The sequence below is a fragment of the Thunnus thynnus genome, chromosome 3 (assembly GCF_963924715.1).
Source record: "Thunnus thynnus chromosome 3, fThuThy2.1, whole genome shotgun sequence".
Classification (NCBI taxonomy): Eukaryota; Metazoa; Chordata; class Actinopteri; order Scombriformes; family Scombridae; genus Thunnus; species Thunnus thynnus.
In genome coordinates, this window is record NC_089519.1 from 24,345,848 (window position 1) to 24,370,424 (window position 24,577).

The 24,577-nt window shown below is 38.2% G+C and overlaps 1 protein-coding gene across 10 annotated transcripts in view; it reads right to left on the reverse strand.

Moving 5' to 3' along the window:
* inpp4b (inositol polyphosphate-4-phosphatase type II B) overlaps positions 1 to 24,577 on the reverse strand; it is a 263,968-nt gene that overhangs the window by 48,436 nt on the left and 190,955 nt on the right. For all 10 annotated transcript variants that reach the window (XM_067584920.1, XM_067584918.1, XM_067584919.1 and 7 more), the window contains 2 exons: positions 21,163 to 21,310; positions 15,034 to 15,164 (listed from right to left, as the gene is read on the reverse strand). In XM_067584920.1, coding sequence (XP_067441021.1) covers positions 15,034 to 15,164; positions 21,163 to 21,310 — 279 coding nt within the window. The remainder of the gene's footprint in view (positions 1 to 15,033; positions 15,165 to 21,162; positions 21,311 to 24,577) is intronic.

The window sequence follows — 24,577 nt, forward strand, 5'->3', positions numbered from 1 at the left end:
CCAAAACAAAGTACTTTTCAACCTAAATTTCAAAGCAGTAAAACCCTCACTCCCCAACCATTTTCCCAAAGAAAGCTTAATTGTAACATAAAATGTCACACATTACACAAGCAATATTTAAAACAGTAAGTTACAAATCATTTTTTGTTGAAGTGTTATGTTTACAACCATGTTAAACAAGCCATTCTACTTTTAAGTGACCATACAACATTATTTAACTATCTACATACTGTATATCAAACACAGAGGTATCAATAAAAAAACAACATGCATCTCAAATGTAGATCATTACAATCTACTGCTTATAATATCCACTGATGTGCAGTGTTATCCTTTAAACAAATGATTTCATGCCCTTTGCAGCCTCCACTTTGTTCAAAATGTCCAATTAGAGTCACGTGGGACCGCTGACCAAGATGGTTGCTCAGAACTACTCTCCCGAAAAATCACTCAATTTGGTCCTAATTCGATAGAAATCTCCACTACAATTAAGAATAACACTGAGTGAAAAGGTGAAGAAGCATTGTGCAGGTAACTTAACCCACATTTAAAATTGTGTAATAAAACCAAGGAGATGGCAACGTCGAGCTCCAAACCAAGATTTGCTAAACAAGGCATTCGCTATGCTAATACGGCTAGTGGCGCACCAGCTATCGCTACAAATGTACTGACAGAGCTTCAAGCAACTCTCCAAAAGGCCACTTTATTGTTATTGTTTCAGAGTTGGTTTATTTTATTGTAATTATGAGAATGTGTGCAACAGCTTATTGCACAGGGAAGAGAATTGTGTTTAAGTTGGACAGCACAGAAACGTATTCATAATTAGGTTAGATCTATTTGTCTTCCACTGTTTAAAGCTCCTTTATGTAAAACACAAAATATTGTTTATGGCTAAGTATGTAAGGATACTTTCTTTGAATATTAATAGTGTAAAGGACCCGGTTAAAGAGGAGGAAATGTTTAAGTTATCTAAACTCTCAAAGACCGATTTGGCATTTATCCAAGAAACTCACCTGGTTGACTCAGAGGTGGTTAAACTTAAAAGAGATTGGGTTGGGCAGGTATTCTATAGCTCATTCAACAGTAAGAAGCATGGGGTGGCAATTTTTGTTCATAAGAAATTGAATTTTGTATTATTAAAATAACAAAGATGAGGCAGGGAAACTCATCTGTGTGGAGGTCATAATCAAGTTAAATATATGTAATCTATATGCTCCCAATACAGAGGATGCTAATTTTTTCATAAAGTGAATAAATTACAAGGGGGCATTATTGATGGACATACAGTGATGGGTGGAGACTTTAACCAAATTCAGGATAGTGTCCTAGATTGAGCAACCTATAATAACAGTATACCTAAGGATAGACTGGCAATATATCTACTCATGAAAGATCTAGGTTTAGTGGACATTTGGAGATTAATTAACCCTAGAGAAAAGGAGTACACTTTTTACTCTCATAAGCATAAATCCCACTCAAGAATAGATTATTTTTTAATATCTAAAAGTATGATTGAATCTAATGACAAATGCAAAATTGGTGTTATTCCTCTCATAGATCATGCAACAGTGGAACTTTGTCTACCAGCAAAAACAGACTATCAAAAGAAATACATGGAGACTCAATTAATCTCTATTTCAAGACTCAATATTTAACCAATTATTGTCTCAGGACCTTAAGAGATTTTTTGAAATGATCGGTACAGTCTGGGAGGCATCTAAAGCATTTATAAGGGGTACTATTATAGCATACTCTAGTAAAAAGAGAAAGCACTGAGAAGTTGAGAAAATTGGAATCTCAGCTAAAGGAAAAAGAAAAGCAACTGGCAAATCGTTATAGTGACCCATTACTTAAATAAGTGAGTGCTTTGACATTTGATTTAAATGAGATTTATAACAATACTGAATATGCTCTGTATGGATTGAAAACCAATTTCTATGAAAATGGGAGGAAAAAAATTAGACATACTATTGGCAGGACAGCTCAAACAAAAAGAGGCCTGCTATGTAATTCCTGGTATTAAAAATGAAAAGGGAGAGGTAGTCACTAATATAATGGATATCAATCAGGTGTTTCAAAACTTTTATTCAAAACTCTATACTTCAGAGACAGGCTTAGACCCAGACAAGCTGAATGCATTTTTTTCTAAAATCAATATTACTAAGATGTCTTCAGATCAAGTGGAGGAGTTGGATGCCCCCATTTTGGAATCAGAAGTTAGAGCAGCGATTCAATACATGAAACCCTGAAAATCTCCAGGATTACATGGCTTCCCAGTGGAGTATTCTAAAAAACACATTGATACGCGGGCACGTATTTTAACTTAGTTTATTCAGAGTCAATTTCACAAGGGCAGCTTCCAAACACATTTAATGAGTCTCTAATATCATTGATCTTCAAAAAGTATGAGGATCCATTCGATCCAGGTAGTTTTCAGCCTGTCAGTTTAGTCAGTGTGGATTGTAAAGTGCTTACTGAAGTCCTGGCAATAAGGCTTGAGAATATTTTACCAAATATTATTCATGAAGACCAGGTAGGGTTTGTGAAGGGGAGGTCATCCTCAGACAACCTCAGACGGTTGCTCCATCTTATATGGATGAGCTGTCAAGAAAGCACCCCAGTAGCAGCCTTCTCCCTTGACGCGGAGAAAGCATTTGATAGGGTAGAGTGGGGTTTTTTAATACATGTCTTGGAAGCTTTTGGTTTTGGGTTGGGATTTATCAACTGGATTAATATGATCAATACCAGGGGTCACAAACCTTTTTGAGACTGAGAGCTACCTGAAGAGTAGAGAGTAATATGGAGGGCTACTTGTTTGATATAATCTTCCCAAATACTATGAATTTCCTTGGTTTATCTTTAGATACTGAATATTATGCATTTAATAGACTACATATATTAGAAGACTGTTTGTCTATGTTCACTGATTACTGTTAATGATTACTCAAAAGCATTATTAATAATGTTTTACCAAGTGATCATAGGAAAACAACCATGCAAGTTTGTTGATTTGTCTGTTAATCTCAACAATTAATCTCTTTCAACATTTGAAAGACATACAATATCAAATTTGTCACATTTCTGTACAATAATTTGGAGTTTAAAGTTCCTGAACTCCTTTTTTGATGTTTAAAAAGAAAACACCTGTAAACACCTGATGGGTCTGTAAAGGTCTTTTAGTGGGAAGCTTGGCATTGCATACTGATCACAAGTCCACTGCAATCAGGGGTATAACTTGACACTGCAACTGATTGAATCTTCTAGATTTGCATCAGCAAGGCGTGTTCTGTGTTTGTTCTTAATGAAGTTCACATCAGAAAAGGCTGATTCACACAAATAGGTTGAATGAAAAAGACAGGCAACTTTCATAGCTGCTGTGCATACAATATTTGTACTTTTCTGGGTCCACAAGGCACCAAAAGTTTGATGAGCCCTGATGGGCTTTGAGGTGAATGTCGCTTTGCAACGTGAGAATTTCCATCTCTACCTCACCAGCATCCAAGTTGAATGCTGCACTTAGTTGCTCAGCAATGCATCTCATGTCCACTTCCATGAAAGGATTTGAAATGAATGACACACCTGACTCCAGCTTATCAAAGTCCCAGAACCTGTCAAACTCTTGCCCAAATCTATTTATGAGTTGAGAGTACTTTTCTGCAGCCCTGTCCAAGGCCCCAGATTCAGAAGCATTGTCATTCAGCATGGACTGCACAGAGGGAAAGTGCAGCAGTTTCTTTCCCTGTAAATGCTATGAGAAAATGTCCATCTTTAAATGTGTTTACAGCATTGATCATGTCAGAGACAGTCTTAACTTTGCCTTGCAGCTCACAGTTCAAATGGTTCAGTTTCCCAGTAATGTCTGTTAGAAATGCAATGTCCAGTGTCCTGAAGCAATGAGGCGTCCTGAACTCTTTGATTTCACCCAAAACTTTAAAAAAAAAGCTGCAAAACCCTCCCCCTGCTGAGCCATCGGATGTCAGTGTGTAGTAACAGGTTTAACATATTCAACTGACACCTTCTCCAACAGAACCTTGAATGACCTGTGTTGTTAAGCTTTGGAGCGGATGCTGTGTATGATTTTCACGACCGGAGTTATTACGTGATCAAAGCCCATCACTTCTGCACATATTGCCCGCTGGTGAATGATGCAGTGGTAATGTAGAAATTTGGGGAAATCTGGGTCACTTTTGCATTGTGAGACGAAGCCTGTCTGACGGCCGGTCAATGCGGGGGCACCATCTGTTGTCACACACACCAGCTTTTCCTCCTCGAAATACCCCTTCAATGCATCGTAGATATCAATCCCCTTGCTTTTTTTCAGGGGCAGAAGTGTCAGGAGTTCCTCTTTTGTGAAGAAATCATGGAACACCATTCATACAAACACGACCAGCTGTGACGTACTGCTGGTGTCTATTGTCTCATCACACTGGATGCTCACATTTCGGTCCAGCTGCTCTGTCAAGTTCTTAGGCATAGCTGACACATACATTATACACACATATATAGTTGACTGGTGATCGTACTTGCCCCCAATTGGATGTCAGAGAGAGCGGAGATGACTTTGGGCCCATTCTTTTCGTCTTTGAAAAAGGTGTTTGGGATTACCTTCATTGCTCCTTTCAGTACATTGCCATCTGAAAAAGGTTTCTTGTTCTTTGTCAAAAAATGTGCAGCTCTAAACAAATCTTCCATCGCTGCTTGGGATTCTTTCACTGGCCTAGTGAAAAAAAATTGCTGTTTGCCCAAAGCAGCCTTCAAGTCACAGGTTTTTTTCTACCTGTAATGTGCTGCCTGGGGGGTAGCTAGCATTGAAGGTCTTGTGGCATGTACTGAAGTGCCTTTCTAAATTGTGCCGCTTTGTCATTGCCACAATTGCTCTGCAAATGAGACTTACACTTTCTTCTTTCACTGTTATGACTTAGACAGATTCTGTGGTGGTCGCTTTTAACCCAGACAGGGTCAAAGACGGGGTCGAAGCGGGTCAAAGTTATAAATTATACATACATAGTAAATTGATGCTTTTAGAATGTTATAAGGAATGATGAAGTAGTTGTTTTCTACATCAATGCAAGTGTTATTGAAAAAAAAGAATTTAGGCAATCTTTAGTCCAAGCTCTACTGCTGACTCATGCTATTTTTAGAGCTTCCCAACGGGCGACTCATTGGCGCTCATGGACACCATGTTGGCTACCCATGACCAATCCGCAAATGCCCCCCTATATATACAGATGTATATGTATATAAATGACAAAAAAAAACAAAACAATAAAAATTTCTGCTAAACGATACTTTGTGGATTACAGTTAAACTCAAAATCACAATCTGACACTCCATGTTGGCTGCTCAAATCTAAAATATGTAAATAGGGTGAATGAGCCTCTTTGAGATGAGGCTAAGCTTTCAATAACAATCAAGCAATAGAAGCAATATCGAAGTGTGTGTGTGCCAGAAGAGGTAATTCACTTAAAATGAAGGTACTGGGAACAGGTACAGAAGACCAAAAAGACAAACAAAAACTCTCATATCACCAAACTTTCATAACCAAGTTTGGCATTAAAACTTTTAATTAAATTCTCTTTTAAGACACAAGAATTTGAATTTCCTTTCTAATGCATGAAGCTCAAGTTATAAAACAAGTAAAAATTATTCTAGTCAAAGTTCAGTACATTTTTTTCAGCTCGGATGTCACAAGTTATTTGGTCACAGAGGAGAGTGATGGTGGTAGGTGTAGAACATACTGATGTAATTCATAAAACTGAATTGCAATGTAATAACTATTATAAATGAGTTTCATAGAAGTGTGTTGCTATGCAAATAAGTCTGCTAGAGGAGTCGCATCTGTTCATTGTCATTATAAAAGAAGTATTTTCATAACTAACTGTCGTATTAGGCCTATCAAAGATGTTTGACTTGCTGGTAAAGCACTGCTTAGACTTTTAGATTTGGTGGTGCTTTGTTGATGTTAAATTTCAATGCTTTTTTTTGTTGTTAGAACATCACAGTAGTAATCAACAAGATTTGTAGGTTTTGACAATATATAGTTTTTGATAAAATGTGATATTTGGCAGCGTTTTGATCATGCACAGCAATTACTTGACACTGACGCAACATTTCAGTGCCGTGACATCTTTTCCTTGAATTGTCTGTTGATAAAGTTTAAATATCTGTCGACAATGGTCTTAAGTCTTCTGTCTGCTAACAAAGACTGGGGCCTATCATGATATCCACCCAGTTTTGTTTGTTTTTTTTTCCAGACAACCTGCTTTTGCTGATGTGGGAAACACATCATCAAATTCCTTTGAACCAGAGGAAGTGAGTTTTTTTTCCCCAGGAAAGACCAACCAGGACAACGAAAAAACTCTCATGACCTGTGTGTGAGAGGTGGTACAGTATTGTTTGGATAGGTGTAGCAGAGTGGGGTTTTTGTACTGTAGCTCATATTGTATGTTCACTGCAGCATAATGACAAAAAAAGACAAAGTACAGTAGACCTTTAAGTATTCATATTTTCCAGCTCTTCTGTCTGACATGTGCCATAACTCTGCTTTGTGCTGAGAAGAACTAAAGTCCATCCGGTTCATTAATTACTCTCAAGGCAACAGACCTGTATGCACCAATCAGAGCCTCAGTATGACAGAAGATCTATGTTCACACAAAATGTAGATAAGAAAACCTTTTACCTGCCACAGATTTTTAACATCATTTTGCAGGTTGGCCAAACATGAAAACAAATCCACTGCACCACCATTACTGTATATAATCCTGGAATCGCTAACCCACTCAAGCTGAAATGTGTTTCCTCAGAAACACTTACGACTCAGCTGGAACTGACAGCGATGTGGCTTATTGTTTTCAAGCACTGAAAATCAATTATGCCTTCTTACTAAAGGTGGTAACAGATTTGCTGCCACTATCAAAGTGCGAATATAAACAGATGTCATTTCTAACCACTGACTGTACAATCTGTGTGCTAAATATAGTGAAACCAGCGCTTAAGCTCCACATGTAGAAATGTGTAGTCGAGAAAAGTAACATTATTAAGTGCCAGAGAAACATTTAGACATTCAATTCATAATACCAAGGATGCCTCTCTGCTCTTAGCACATCTGATGTCCACGAAATTTCAGCTGGTTCACTCTTAAGGCCAAGACATGCACACATTGTAGGACTAGGGATGTGATTATTTGCTGGAAAATCACTGACCCCAAATACTGTATGTACAATTTTATTCACTCTGTTACAATTAAACTGATAGCTCATCACATATCTGTGCTAGAAGGAGATTTTTTCCAAAGGTTAACATTCAAGTCAATGGCTAAGCTGTCATCCCTGCTCAGCAGGCTCTCACTGGCGGCTCTACAGCTCTGGGGACCAGGCTAATCGAGCTGGTGACCGTTGTAGGTTAGATGAATTAGTCATATCAAATCCCCATCTGTTTGCCCAGGTGGGCTGGCTATGTGACAGAAGGGCTAGATGCCAGCACTGACTAACATCTGGCCACTATCTCTTCTTTTAATCTTTCCTGTCATTTCTTTGCTCTCAGCCACTTTTCTCTTTACTCTTTTGATTCCTTCAGAAGGCGACCAACCAATTTCCTATGCTTTTAGACACTCCTGTCTGGGTGCCTGAGGACAAGCTGAGGAGAAAAAAAACAAGATTACAAACTACAGCAACCAGCACTGGAAACACAGTGGCTTGTAAGTGAGGTCTGTCAGATCAGTGTAGGTCTGTTTAAGCATGTAAATGGTTTCATCTTCATGGCCCTGTGGCGCTGAGAGCACAGCAGGCTTTTTTAATCAATCCACAGTTAGATATGTACTAGATATAGTGGAGGATTGGAGACATGCTGCGTGAGCAGTGGAATCACAGAAGTGTGAACTGGAGAAGTGAATCATATCTGACAATGCATTTTTTAAAACTTTTTCTAATTCATTATTTTTAAGGGTTTTTCTTCATTATTACTACTTTTAATGGTAGTAACCTGCAAACTAGCAGTAGAATGTCTCTGAACACCATAGCTGAACATCTTTACCTGGGGGGCAACACACTGCAGAGATTACTGTTCTAATATAGATATTACAGAGAGAAAGTAAGATATGAGTTATCATATCTTGCTGTCTGTACAATAACTAACTTTACTGCCAGCAACACAGATACATGACACTGCCTTAATCTACAATACGTAGCTCTGGGCCTTAAGTTGGAGCTTTAGCGAAAGTTCAGTCAGGAAGACTATCTTTTGCATGCATAGGCCTGTAGTTATATTTCTCATTTTATCCTGTCATTCACATCTCTGACGCATGCTCACTCATAATTTCCCTCACTGTCATTGTCTGGGGCTGTCAATTGAGCTATCAGCTGTTCACATCTATCTAACAGCATAATGACACACCTCCATTGTTGGCCTATCATCTTGCTGCTGTCCTTTTAAGTATGTTTCTCTCTTTGCCTTATGCGCATTCATGCTGCTGTGTTGTGCACCCCTCCGTCTCCCCATCACCACCTAGTATTTGCAGATTCATCAGTTTCATCACTTCATCAGCCTCATCAGCCTTATCAGTCTCAGCAGAAGTCATCAGCCACCGTCACTTCCAGTGTCTGGACTCCACAGGGGGATTTATTATGCTGCTGCTCAGGGCTGATGCCCCTCGATTAAAAATCTCCCTGTAGAGTCGAAGCGCCAAAGACTTTCTTGACCATGACTTAATTACCACTACATCATCTGTTAAAATAAACAATTATCTTTACTTCATTCATTATGTCTCTTCTGATTGAACTGTAGTTATCACATAAATGGAGTTTAAGGATAACTGAATTTGTGCAGAGAAGTGCCAGCAGTATAGGAAGTCCAATAAACACCCCACTAACAGGAGAACGTCTGTGCCTTTAATTCGCCAGCTGGTAAACAATGAGAAGGGATGATTAATTTATGAAAGGAATAAAGTTATTAGAGCATCTGAAGTGTTCACTGAGGTCAGCTCATCATTAAAAATGGATAAAATGGGTTCAGAAGGGTGCTGAACCTGAACATGGCAACTCTGCCTCTCTGCTTCTCCTCTTCTAATTTAAGTTTTTCTACAACTTACTGTTTTTATTTTCTTTCTTACAAATAAATGAAATAAGAGAAAAATTAAGAAAATCCTACATCTGACCCACGAAATGTACACAGACCACTGATTCTTCTTTTGCACATGAAAATCCTCCTGACTCGGGATTGACCTTAAATTATACGAGCATTAGAGTCAGCCTCTAATTAATATAAATGCGCAAATAATCCTATTTAAGGGCAGCAATCCTCAGAGACATGTGCAAACCAGCGAATCATGGCTATTTTCAAAAAATAATTAGCTAGAAATAGAAAGAAAGGTGTTTTTGCAGAATATTATGATGTCACAGTGAAGTTGACCATTGACCTTTTGGATATACAATGTCATCACTTCATCATTTGTGACCTCACGTTTTGTGAGGTCACAGTGACCTTGACCTTTGACCACCAAAATCTAATCATTTCATCCTTGAGTCCAAGTGGATGTATGTGCCAAATTTGAGGAAATCCCCTCAAGGTGTTCCTGAGATGTCGCATTCACAAGAGAATGGGATGGACAAATCGAAAACATAATACCTCCAGCCACGGTTGTCACTGGTGAGGAGGCATAAAATTGCAGAAAATTGTAACTCCACAGTGGGGGAATATTTTATCCATGAATTTTCTTTTGTGATTTAAAGACCTACGGATCTACATAAAATATATAAATTATAATGATGTGAAGACATCCCAACTATATTTAGTTCTTACAAAATACTGACAGATTCCCTCAAAGTATTAATTTGTGTTTACATAAAAGTTAAAAGAACAATTACACCTGCTAATTTTTTTTATCTTCTCTTCTGACTGAAGACACTCAGTACACTTATTTTTCACCATTTGTTTAATCTTAGTCATTATCTACTCATTGTAACCTCTGTCTCTGCTCAGCTACTGTTTCACTCTCAAACCTCCTCCTCACTCTCTCTTTTTGTCTCTACGCTCCATCTTTTTTTAATCATATAAGGTATCAATAATTAATCTGCAGCGGCTTGCCCACCCAACTTGTTTAGCAATGTGTGTCATCCTGTTAATTTAAGTTAATGTAGGACTGAATTAGAGTGGCGAGTTGAGCATGGGCTCCTCCATGTACTGCAGCATCTGGGCCACACAAGGGACTTGTCAGGAACCATAATGACCAACGCCACATTATCCATTCCCCTCGTTCTCAACCTCCTCCCTCAGAGCCCAGACAGACATCACACAGGCTTAGCTAACATCATCTGCTAACATGGGGGAAGCGAAACGCAACAGAGACAAATATCTCATTATGGAGATAAGAGTAAATCGGAGTAAAATTAATCACTAGCCATAATGGTCATACGTCCATAGTGAGTTAAAATATGCATGGGAACAGATTATGCAGAGAGGAAGAAACAAATCCGGAGTGATTGGTCAGTTTATCATCTTTATAATGTCTGTTCTGTTATTTCTGATTTTCATTAGTAACATTAGTGAGTTTAGTTGAGGACAGAGGCAAATACCAAAGTCTTACAAATCCCAATAACATCTATTATTTTTCACTATAATGTGCGTCTGTGTCTTGGTGGACTTGTGCATGTATAAGAACAATACCTGCTGTATATAGAGTATAGTATATACTGTGCATAGTCTGTTTATATGTAGTAGTGTTTTATCCTGCTTTTGAGTAATGAAACTAAACACAGCAAATACATTTACATAATTCTAAATATATTTTAAACACCTCATCATCACTGGCATTCTGTGGCATAATCACATGTCCAAATTTTCCTTGCTGAATGTCATTGGCAAATGAAAAACAGCCCAATTACTTTCTGTGTTCACATTAGAGCTAACTGCGTAGATTAATTTCATTATGTAAAACATTTGCAAAAAGTGTGCAAAAACATTTGCATACTAAGTAGAACACTAAATATTTGTAAATGAGATGCAAGACTCATGTTTTTGTTTGCACATAGAGATTTGTATGAGTTTTTAGGTGCACTGCACAATGTTTATTCTAACAAAACACAAAAGAGCTCATGGGCACACAATTTTCATCTGCCTCTGATGAAACCTGTGTTGCTATAATAATAATAAACTTTATTTGTATAGCACCTTTCCAAAACAAGGTTTACAAGGTGCTTTACAGTGAAAAAACAACAAACAGGAATCATGAAAATTAAATCAAAGTTAATCATAAAAACAATAACAACAATAGCACCATCAATAGTGAAGTAAATAAAATAAAGCATGAAAACATAAACACTGTAATAAAACTTAAAAAAAACTTAAAAAAGAAAAGAAGAAAAGATAAGATAGGTATGCTGGACTATGAACGTGTGTTTTAAGAAGAGACTTAAATGAAGAGATAGACTTTACAATTCTAATCTCCTCTGGAAGGTTGTTACAAAGTCTGGGGGCCCTGATGGAAAACGCTCTGTCACCTGTGTTTTTTAGTCTGGATTTAGGAACCACCAGGAGAGCAGGAGTTGAGGACCTCAGGTCCTGTGACGGCATATGGGGAGTTAAAAGGTCAGAAATATAGCTTGGGGCCAAACCATTCTGGACTTTAAAAGTAATAAGTAAAATTTTAAAATCAACTCTAATACTAACAGGCAGCCAGTGCAAAGATGAAAGAATAATGTGTAATGTGCTCTTGTTTTTTGATACCTGTTAAAATCCTGACAGCTGCATTTTGGATTAATTGTAGGGAGGAGAGAGACTTTTTGCTGCAGATGGAGAAAAGGGCTTTGCAATAATCTAGCCATGATGAAATAAAAGCATGAATGACTGCTTTTGGCAGACAGAAATGGCTTAACGTTAGAGCTTTTCTTAAGTCGAAAAAAACACGACTGTATGACGGATTTGATATGGCTGTTCAAAGTGAGGTTGCTGTCAAATAACACACCAAGGTTTCTACACTGCAGAGTAGTAAGACAAGAGTATGAGCCTAGTATGTTTGTAATTTGATTGACAGAGGAGTCAGTGCCAACTAGAAGTATCTCAGTCTTTTTTGAGTTGAGTAGAAGGAAATTATGAACCATCCATTTATGAATGTCCTCAAGACAGTTTATAAGTGAAGAAATTTCATTGAAGTTATTGGGGTCACAGCTGAGCCAACCCTGGGTATCGTCTGTGTAAAAATGGAAACTGATGTTGTGAGATCTTATGAGATGCCCCAAAGGCAGCATGTAAATGGTGAAGAGAATCGGGCCAAGCACCGAACCCTGAGGAACCCCACAATGCATCCTAGAGGTAGAAGACCTAGCAATACCAACACATAAAGTCCTGCCTGTTACTAATGGTTGCTAATGATTAGTGATGATTACTAATGATTACTCAAAAGCAGGATGAAAACACATACTACATACAAACAGACTATGTATTGTACATAACATACTGTATATACAGTAGGCATTGTCCTTATACATGCACATGTCCACCAAGACACAGACTCACTTTAAAGTGAAAAACAATAGATGTTACGTATTTGTAAGACATTATCTGTCTCTGTTCACAACTAAACCCACTAAATTATTACTAATGATTATTAATGACACTATCGAAAATCAGAAATAACAGAACAGACATTAAAAAGATCATAAATTGACCAATCGCTCCGGATTTGTTTCCTCCCCTCTGCATAATCTGTTCCCATGCACATTTTAACTTGCTATGGACGTATGACCATTATGACTGTGATTAATTTTACTCTGATTTACTCTCATCTCCATAATGAGATATTTGTCTCTGTTGCTTTTTGCTTCCCTCAGCTGATGAGAGATGATGTTAGCTAAGCCTGTGTGATGTCTGTCTGGGCTCTGAGGGAGGAGGTTGAGGACGAGGGGAATGGATAATGTGGCGTTGGTCATTATGGTTCCTGACAAGTCCCTTGTGTGGCCCAGATGCTGCAGTACATGGAGGAGCCCATGCCCAACTCACCACTCTAATTCAGTCCTGCAATAACTTAAATTAACAGGATGACACACGTTGCTAAACAAGCTGGGTGGGCAAGCCGCTGCAGATTAATTATTGATACCTTATATGATTAAAGAAAGATGGAGTGTTTTTACCATTCAAGAGCCGTGACACTGATGCCCACCCATTGCTCTAAATGGGACAAGAGGATGGTGTGATCAGCTGTGTCAAGCGCTGCACTGAGATCTAGGAGCACTAAAATGGAGGGATGTCTGGTGTCAGCGCTTAAAAGCAAGTCATTCATGACCTTAAGCAGGGCAGTTTCTGTACTGCAGTGAGCTTTAAAAGCTGATTGGAAAGATTCAAACATAGAGTTATCATTCATAAAGGCTAAAAGTTAATTTGCAACAATCTTCTCCACGACTTTGGATAAGAAAGGAAGTTTGTTGAAATCATTTTAATTGAGTCTGGGTTTCTTTAACAGGGCTTGAAAAAGAGCATTTTTGAAATAGTGGGGCACAGTACTAGAAGAAAGGGAACTATTTAAAATGTTCAGTGTAAAATTGTATTAAAAACTTGTCCAGAATATCCAGAGGACAGGAGGAAGGGTTCATTTTGTTGACAGTTTCCAACAGTGTAGGTTGAGAGACAAGGCTGAAGACATAAAAACAAGTATTAGGCCTAGCGGGTACACAAACTGACAGGGGATCTACGGGTGAGGTAATACTCCGAAAATGAGGGAGATCTTTTGAGTAAAAAAGTTTAAAAACTCATTGCAGGTTTCAGGAGTAGTGTCTACAGACGCCTTCCACTGACGCTCTGCTTTATAACATTTACGTTTTATTGTACGAATGTTTTCATTATCCATTGCTGGGACATGTGTTTAGTTTTCCTGGTTTTAAATGGTGCAGTTTCATCAAGAATGGAATTGCAGATGATACTGAAATTAGTTAGATGCTCATCCACTGATAATAAGGACTCTATCTCACAAGGTTTAGTGTTAAAAGCTTTACTAAAATATTGGCAGAGGTAGAGTTAAAAACTTGAGACCCTAACTGTGTACGTAAGCTGCTAAAACAAGAAGGCAAAACCAAATTAAAACATATACACAATAGTGATCAGGAATACAAGGATCAGACCAAGTCAAGTCAGATAATGTAAGACCGTACGATAAAACATGATCAAGAGTATGGCCCCGACAATGACTGGGCCTAGTTGGTGAGTGAATAAATTAAAAGAATCAATCAGGGATAAAAATTCAGCACTTACTGTAGACTGATAGAGGTGCAGCAGACATGAATATTAAAATCACCTAGAATTAAAATCCTGTCATATCTGGGTAGGATTATTAGAATGAGAACTCTTTGACAGCAAGCAGATAAATGAAACAACCTCTTACTAAGCTTGCCATTGACATAAATCACCCAGAATCCGTCCTTCAGCTCAAAGTTGTCCTCTCTTTCTAGACTTAACCTATCAGGGTTTAGGGACACTGCAGTGTTTGGCCAGGTCTGGCCGGATCTTTTACATTATAATAGTTCACATTACAGACATTACATTCTTACTCCTTTAATCACTCCCTTTGTGTCTCATCATTTAGGGAGGACACATTACAGTTAGGGACTAATTTCTCTGTTACCAATGCCAAATTTTTACCAAAAAATAAAAAATAAAATTTGAATTTTACTTCTGAAAATAGAGTTGGTTAATTGATGAAATATGTGGTGCCATCTGCAAGATATAGCCAGGCACTCCACTTTTACATTTTTATGGTGCAACAGTATATACAATGTTGCATTTCAATCCAGTGGACGGACAAAAGATTTTTTCTGTACATCCATGGATAAACCATAATGAGAACAGCAAAAAAAAAAGATTTACATAAAACATGGACGATTATATCTGAACAAAGACATTCAAGAAAGCTACGGGACCAAGGACACTCCACACATCTCGGAACTATTTGTTTTGGTATGATTTTGAGTAAAACGCCTCTGTATGGGTGTGCATGAATGCATATGTGGACACAGTTAGGAATGTAACATTTAGAAGCATGTTCAGTCATACCAGTAATCTTGTCCAGTTCAGCCAAAGTCTCCTGGTAGGAGCTGATGATTCCTCCGTATCGTGTCATCACCTCCTTTCTTAAGTTGTCCCAGTGAGGAGAAAGCTCCCCCAACTCTCTCAGATCCTGCACCCTACAGATAAACACAGATCAATGAGGACCTTTATTTCATATATAATAAACAGATCAATATATTCCACAAATCTGAAATGGGAAATGTTTCTTAATTTCAGCTAGACATAAGACAATATCATTTAAGGGAGAAAACTGAGTGATATTGAAATCCAACATCTAGTGCTGGGTTATGTCCATGCTTTCCAAAGTCCTTTCAAATTATCTAAATTTTCCACAAAGGGTATACAAAAATCAACAATCCTGGTAAACCACAGACTCAAGCTTGAACATACTGTACCAGACACACATGCACACACAGTAACGTCCTGAAGCACTGTGTGCTGAGCCAGATAAACACATTTCAGAACCTCAGGCTAGTAGCTGGTGCCCACTTATCCACTCTGCCCTATCAAATTCCTCTCCTGCTTCTACCATTCTTCTACCATTACTTATATAATACACTGATTTGGTCTTTACTGGTGTCACTGGAGCGATCGGTTGACTGTCTTTCATTTAGCTGTGCCTGCAGCCTTAGGCCAAAATCATCTCAGCTCCATCTTTTGGAAAAAATATGGTGTGCGCATACATGCATGTGTTTGTGTTGTGTGTGTGTGTGTGTGTGTGTGTGTGTGTGTGTGTGTGTGTATGGGGGGTGAGGGGGTTGGGGGGGGGGGGGGGGGGGCTGGGTGGCTGGCTGATATCCTGCTAGAAAGTACAGCCTCTTTCATTGGTTCATCATTTGCATCTGAAAGGTAACATCAGATGGACAGATATTCAGAATTCAGCCCTCCAGCATCCATTGAAAAGTAAATTGCAGTGATATTATAGAAATTAGAGGTTGAAGGAGGTTCAATATAGTATTCAGGATAACAAATAAGCATTGGTTTCATGATAACGAGCCAATTTCAATGATTACCTCATACATTTTGTATACAGTATGTCTTAAAATGAAAAGCCGCATGTATAAATGCTTGTTGGTTAGATGTATTGTTAAGACCAGGCATAATTGTGTGAATGCATAATGTAGTAGTTCTGTCTTTGTTGTAGTTCAACTACTACAACAAAGCATTAGGAGCTGATAGCCTCTCCAGAATATTTCCTGGTTTCCTCCAGGTAAGTAAATTATTTTTAGATTACTTTGAAGTATTTTCAATACACAGCAGAGAGTGATAGAAATGATGCCAGAGAGAGACAGAGACAAAAAAGAGGCAGAATCACATGAGATAAGAGTCAAGGTCATGGATACTGTATGACCAAACCCACAATGTTTCAAGGGTTGGTTGACCCAAATTACACGCTTTAAAGAAAAAAAAAATCTCACTCACAGCAGTATCGCCATGCTGTCAACAGTTTTAATGGGGACTTTTTTTTTGTTAGAAAGTAGTTAAAATGAAAATTGTTCACAAAAGGTTCTGTGGATTATTGAGAGAATTGTTTCTGAAAAGAGATGTTGCAGATGATGATTTTACATTTTTTTCCTTTTTAGTTTTTTTTTTTTTTTTTTTTTTTTTTACAGCTGTGAGACAGAAATCCCAGAGATGAATATCTCCAAACCTGGGCAAATCAAGCTGAAATTATTTGCATGTGTAGACACCGCTAGAAGTAAAAGAAGGAAATATGTTTTTTAAATTGTAATTTTGGGGGAACTGACTCTTTACTGTAAATACATATTTCAGCATAGTAAGCAATAGGCAAACCCAGGATATATACAGCCAACATCTGCAACTAAAATGAGAGGATGCAGATTTTTAGCCTGGTTAAAAACAACAGAACTGGCTGAACAAATAGCAGATCACATATGAAACATATTCCTTATCTCTAGCCTCTTTCTAGTTCTAAAAAAACCTGCAGCTGGAAACAACCTCTAGGCAGAGAGGTGCCACATGCTGGGTGACTGCCAACATGCTCTGTAGGTGGCTGTAAGTAAGGTATGCTTATGGCAGAGGGTTCCTCACAAAGTAAGTACATTCAAAATTACCATAAGCAAAGGAAGTCTACAGTACCATGGGCAGTAGCATGGGCATGCATGATTTCAGGTTGATCAAAGGAAGCATCATTTTCACTTTTGGTATATCATTTGTGCCAGAAACCACTCTTAATTATCAACGAGTTTAAACAGAGAACAATGATAAATACACATGTGTATTCAGGAGGTGTTGTGTACAACAGTCCCAGAGATGAGATTAGCATCTTTGTAAATGAGAGTGGCTCAAAACTCCTATTTTGAAACGAAAACAACGGGAGAGAAAAAAAAAATCTAGCATCAGCTTATAAAAAGAGAGAAACAAATTACTAAAATAAAAAAGAATCACTTCTTTCTCATTGATGCATGCTAATGGAACAAGATAATGATATCTGAGCTCTTGTCGTGTCAAGACGACAGCACTGAGGTAGATTTCCCAGCTAGTGAAGTCTGAGTGGGACCAATCCACATTTCTCCCTGGTTTCAATCAAATATATTGTTTCCCGCATAAGAGGCCCCTAATACCATAAATGGGCCATTTTAACCAATCAAGAGACAATGTTCTTTGTTTTTTTTTTGGTTTATATAGCAAATGTTACATGGTACCAGATCATTACAGTGCTTTTTAACAGATTGCAACCATTCACGATAATCTATATCCTCTGACTATATCTCTCAGCCATTGCTATTTGTGCATCTCAGTGTAAAACCACACTATTGTCTCCTGAGAAATCTGTAATTTTGTGTCAGGAGTGGAGGTCAGGGCAGTGTCAGGGCCAGTGTAAATAATAGATAATGGATAAAATAATAGATAAACATGTCTACTTGCCAAATGAGGGTGATAAGGCAGTGGGATGGCGGATAGAGAGATATAGTATCACCTCCTTAATCAGAGTGCTATTGTCTAGAAAGAGTAAAGGTGTGATTGAGGGAAAACGTGATAAGAATGAGCATAGGCTGATTAACTATATGCATGTAAAAATGGTCACAATGCCAATCTGTTCTTTTGATTAAATACCTCACACATACATTTGAATATATAAAAAACTGTAGTCCAATAAACAGTTAACACATACAAAGATATGAGAAAAGGCATTATCAATATAATATAATAAAGTAGGATTAATTTAATTTTACTAAGTTTAAATGACCTGTTTTATGAATGTACAGGATACTGTAATTCTTTTCAAACTACTGAACATATAAATTGGGCTATATATTTATTTTAGTTTCATGTTCTTGTGATACTGTACACATATTCTTAAGATATTGAATGCTGTAGTGATAATCCCTTTTTACTTGTAGTGTCTGTTGTTTTTGAATGATTGTTGTTAAGTTTGTTGATCATACATGGTGCACACACATCTTTACATTTTAATTGGATATGTTGTTAATTTACCTGAAGGAATCATACAAATATTTGTCTTTTGTTTTAAGTATGGTTGATTCCTTTCTCCTACTTGGTTTGTTTTTTGGACTTTGTGAGAAAAAATACATATGCAGGTTTGTTGTCATTTGTTTTATGAAATAAATTTACTGTAAGTGTCGACAGTATGGGAGCTGATGTTTGTTACATATTCCCAAGATAAGAGAGAACAGTTATTCAAAACTAACTAAATGAAATTGGAATAATGTAGTTAATGTTGCTTACACTTTCCGAACTGCATTCTACACTTCCCACTTACAACAGCCTAAGCGATAAGTAGATAAAAACAGAAACAAATATCAGAATGGATTTACAGAAAACAGTATCATACAAGAGAAGCATGAGGAGAGGGAGCAGGGGAGAGATGGATATCATTACTAAGGAGTTTTTAAAAAAAAAAAACTTAAATAATGATTGAGATTTAATATAGAGATGTGTAGTAGCTAGTTTAGTGTCATTTTGATGAAAACCTGATGCAGAAAATGAAACAAGAGACAACAAATCAAGTAAAACAATGTGTTGAATAGATGACTGAGATTACAGAATACATTTCCCAAAGAGCAAAGACCAGTCATGTGGGCACCTTTATTTCATGGTACATTATAGTGCCTGTTCAATTTAATCACAGAGGGCTTTGTGTGTAGGGTCAATAAAACCTGCGTGAGAGGACTGAAAAGCAAATCCTTCTTGCACAATATATGCAGCTCATTCTGAAAAACAGCTCCATCCAACAAGCACAGTCCTTAAAAGTAATCCTGAATGTACAGAACAATTGGAAATAGTGAGGGCGGATGTCAAAATGTCACCTTTATGATCTTGACACACAATCACAGTACTTGTTTATTAGCAGGCGCAGAAGGGGAGCATGATTTTTTTTTTTTCATTAATGAGAAACAAGACAGCTCTTAATGAATGGGGTTTAATCGACACCCACACACACTGACACTTTACTACACATGCATTAATTATCTCTACACAAACACACACACAGACGGACGAGGAATCACAGCATCTTCACTGGAGGAACTAAGAAATATCAGCCACCTCTGTGTTAGATTAAAACATGGCTGTAGACATCAAAGCAAACAAACAGAAGGAAGAAACATCCAAGTTTATCATAGAGTGGTAAAGCAAACTAAGCCACCCACCATCCGCTGCTGCACTCACAACTTTGCAGCACTAACTGAATCATTAAAAACAGCAAGCTAGCACCGGTGTGAGGCTGGCTGACAGAATCTGCTAAATGAAGAGGCACCGTGGAGAAAGACAACATTTAAAGAGGATTATAGAAGAGGTGCTTAAGCGACCAAGCTGGAGATACGGTACACATGCCTGTTAATAAACAAACATTGTATATGGTAGTCATGGTTTGGAGCCTGCTGTGTGCTCATGTGCTGTATTATACAGATAAAACATTTAATAAATATTCTATAATTGTCTTCTAAATTTAGCTGTGATTTAAATTATCAGTTTGCAGAGAAGATCATCTTCTAGCTAAACAGAAAGAAGGGTTAAAGATACTGAGAGAGGACATGTGGGAACCAGGGTCTAGGAATGTGAACGGATTTCAGTGAGTTCATCTGTTTGACAGGTACACTGATAACAAAGCTTGTCTTGTCTTCAGTCAGTAATGGCTCTGCATTTGTTTCTATTTGTAAGTGCGTCGTGAAGGCTGTGATTGCAGTTGCGTGTATGTTTCGTGTATGTGAATATGTCCTTGAACTATGTGTGATCCTTGAGTGCACATGGTTGATTACAAATCAAACTATCCTCCTACTATCAAGTTCATCAAAAAAAAAAAAAAAAAAAATCTTGCATCTTTATTTGTCCATGGCTGTTTCTTGTATTGAAGTGAGCATAAAGAATTTATCTGAAGCTGTATGTGTATGTGTGTGTGTGTGTATGTATGGATGCATTTGTGTGTTATGTATGAGAAGGGGGTTGCCAGGGACAACAGGCCAGTTGAGGAATGATCTGTCTTGACAAACACTGGTCGAGCCTGAGGGAAGGGACTCTTTGATCTACTTACGGGTGCACACTCAGAGACTGGCGAAACATCTCCTCCCTCTGTCCTTGTCTTAACCTGTCCTCATTCTTACACAGTATTAACTGGGCTGGACTTAAATTGCAGTTATATCAATTTATATTAGTCATATACAATTTTAAATATGTGTTCAAACTCATTTATTCCTTGCATGATACGTCTTTATAATAAAGTTCGGTCTGATTCAGCACTGGCAGGAGGATGTTCCAGGTGCCTTCTTCAACGATTCATGACAGGATTGGGAGAGCTTGTGTGTACAAGTGTGTGTGAAAGAGACAATGTTTGTCGTTCCTGGATGCATGGGCATGAAAGCTTCTTTTGAAGTGTTAAGCAGACCTGAATATTTCACTCCTATCCAAATATAGGCGGAACTCTTAAACAATCATTTACATCGGTGAACTAGGTCGGTAAAGGCTGTCTAGAAGCCACACAAGTCTACTGTACACATAATTAGGCAACACCTGGCTGGAGTTTTACTTTGAACTGATATGATTGAGCTCCATTGGCTGAGCAACCAGGAAATGAGCTATCTGACGCGATGAGAAAGTTTGCAGGATCAACAATAGGATCTCAGAGTGGCTTACCTCCTCATGTCCTCCTGAATGTACAGTGAGAGCAGCTGTTTGGGGATGCTAAAGGACAAAGTGCACTCCTCCATTTGCTCCCGCACAAGCATCCACTTGCTGTCTGTTGTCTGAAATCTGTACACTTTGCATACTGGGTTCTTGAACACTGAAAAAGGGAGGGAAAAAAGGTATATTGAACCACACTGACGCAGCAGTGAATGCATCACATCTCATCAAAGATACATTATTTCTAACTTTTTAGATTTTGCAAAGGCAGAACAGAGGACCTAAACCAACTTTGACAGCCGGTAACCTCAAGGACATCACAGACAGAAACTCTTCAAAAGTCACATGAGGTATGGAGCACAAATTAAATTCTATAATCAATAACTGTGTCTGCCATAGATAAGGCATTTCACATCTTCCAAGGAGGCCTTCTCTCTCTTTCTACTTCAGTGGCAGCACAGCAGAGTAGAATACAGACTGAAATACAGAGACCTTGTCCTGTTAATCTTTGCCTTATTATTTCCTCTATTTCCATTTTAATTGCTTGTTTATTGTACAACAGTGGGGCAGACACAGTTGAATCATTTTGAAACTTTGCTCGCTAACCCCACCATCCAACTCTCCCATTAAAACTGATTCAAATTCAGCTGCATCTTCTTCATTTCTGCAGAGTGGCTAATAGCGGCAATTGAAGGCTGGAAACGAAAAACAGCTCTAATGCTCTTATCTGCATGCTGGCAGCAGAGGGCAAGAAAGCGGTGTGCCTTGAACAGTGTTTACTACTCCTTTTTGTTTCCAGTGCTGCAGTCAGAAAGGAAGTCACTCAATGAGTTGGAGCTGAAGACCCCCGGGTGAAACGTTGAAAATCTCACTCTAGGCAGTCAGACGTGCAAGGCGCCAGTAAAATGTTTTTGCTTGAATTCAAAAGTTGGAGCCTCATGCTATTTTTATTCTGCTTCTGGTGACAGAAAAGAGCACACTCCCACTACCAACGCTCCATACTGTACTATAACCTGGTTTAGCCCCAGATTGTCCTTTTTTCAATGTCATCTGTCTAAGTGTTCAAGTCATTACTCTGTGCGTTGCTACGTCATTTATCCTCGAGTGTTGAAGTTCAGTGATGCCCTCCAATGCAGATGGGTTCAAAAAGGCACAGTAAAGTATGAGTTCATATGTAGTAAGGAGGATATTCATATAAGATGTAACGTCATGAAGTGTTTTGGGTGGTTGGTTTGACACCTGTGTCAACTGTGTTTCCATTAAAGTTGGTTTCCAAGTGAATTTCGGGCAATCATATGAAATATTGAAAAATCAACAATTCATTGTCAACAAATCAAAACCAACAACGAATTGATCCTACTTACAATTATCACCTTTAATATATCTTATTCCACCTCCATTGTTGTCCAAAAACAATTAAAGACATATGAAAGAGCCACACCATTACGCTGAGTGACAAGTTCCATCATTACCGTGAACATGACAACTAATTTTTGAGTAGATCCCACATACATGGTCCTGGTGCTGTAAATAGTCATTAGCAGAGCAAATGTGTACTGTATTAATCTGCAGCTGAAAATGGTACCTAACAAATACACCGTTTGTTTATGTTTGAGTAACATGCTACAGTGCCCTGCTCTTTTATGAAAGCCTTTAAAAAAAACTATACATTTGTGGCAATTTTTTTTTTACCTCTTTAGTAGGAATGACAGGGTAAGGGAATAATAGTTTTCAGTGATGGACTAATAGATTGTTGATTTGGCCATTTGATCTGTTGACAGTAAGAAAAAAAATATAGAATAATTCCAGCCTTATATTTTAAATGTGAAAACAATGCACTTGGCCAGATTCAAATGGACAAAGTAACCGCTATAAGCATGATGAGCACCTTAGAAATGGAGCAACCTCTGGTATGAGAGGCTTTTGAATGTGTTACATTATAATTAGCAGATGTGATAAAATGTGTTAACAGAAAGCCAGAAACATACACATACGAAACAATAGAGATCCTGTGAAGAACAATAACTGTGAGCAACAGGAAATAAAGAGACTTATCATTTTTCTATGATGCTGAAGTTGATGTTGAAATTGATGATGATTTAAGTTGAAAATAGCCTTAAAATTGCCCCAGAAAGGGTTCGTAATTGCACCTAAATGAAGTGGGATATTCAGACATTGTTGGCATGGGGATTAGTGAGAGTGAAATGGATGACAAAAATAAATGGGGAGCGAGGGACACATATAGAGAAAGGGGTGAAGGCATAACTTTAATCGGAAGAGAGACAGTTGCTGACTTCCACCTCCGTCAGAGAAGAGGATTAACCCCTGAACTCCCCCCTGCCACCACACTAATCTGACCACCAATCAGACTCCTCTGTTTCCCTCCCCGACACCTCTTAAGAAAATGACTTCCCAAGACGTGCTGTGCGTGGGCTCCCCTATCTCCCTGCTCTCTGCATGCTCATTTTGAAAGGTAATAAAAGTGGAAGACTAAATTGCATTACTCAATCTGGCAGGGTCTGCAGGGAGGGTATTGTTTTGACGGGCTGCAGATGTGCACCTGCAAACATGGCTGCAGTTCACTAGATAATCACTGTAGAAACAGTAAGTGACAATAGCCGTGTTTCCATCAACATGTTTTTATGAGCATTTTGAATAGCATATCACATTAGAAAAGGTTGATGGAAATGGCAAAATATGAAAAAAAATTCCTCAATTTACGCTCACTTGAATTTTGCCTTTTTCAAAAAAGAGTTAATGTGCTAAATGGGAGATGTAAGCACCTTTGCTGAAAAAATAGCCAACATTTAACTCTAATGACTGATCAGTTGTTTCATGCATGAAACATGGCTGATACTAGCTTACATGAAAGGCCTATTACAACTCGCCCAATTGAAACAAATTCCTGAAGACCTCTCTCTTTCTGGATTGCAACCTCTACTTCTTCTACTCTGTGTATTACAGCCATCCATAATGTAGTTTTTACCGCCAATGTCTGAGGAAACTACGCTTTGTGTAGCCTAGTTTATTTGCTCCAAGCCAGTTGATGGAAACGCACCTAATTTGCATCCTTTTTTTTTTCTTTTTTGCGACATTTCAAAAGTTCGCTTAAAATTCACTTGACATTAGATGGAAACACAGCTAATGACACCATGACAACAAGCATGGGGCTGCTGGGAGGTTAGGGGGGTGGTGGGAATCTGCATAAAAGAGAAAATGGATGTGTGGAACAAATGAGTGCATGGGATGAAAAAAGGAAACTAGTTTCCTGTGTCTCTGCTGAACAAGGGCTGTGAAGTTTCAACACAGCAGGAGACGTGACCTTTTCAAGTCAATCCCCTTTTCTGTCTACATGTCTTTCATTTTCACTCTACAGTTCTCTCTCTTTCTCTATCAGTGAGAGAGCTAGCTATCTGTGTTGCCACTA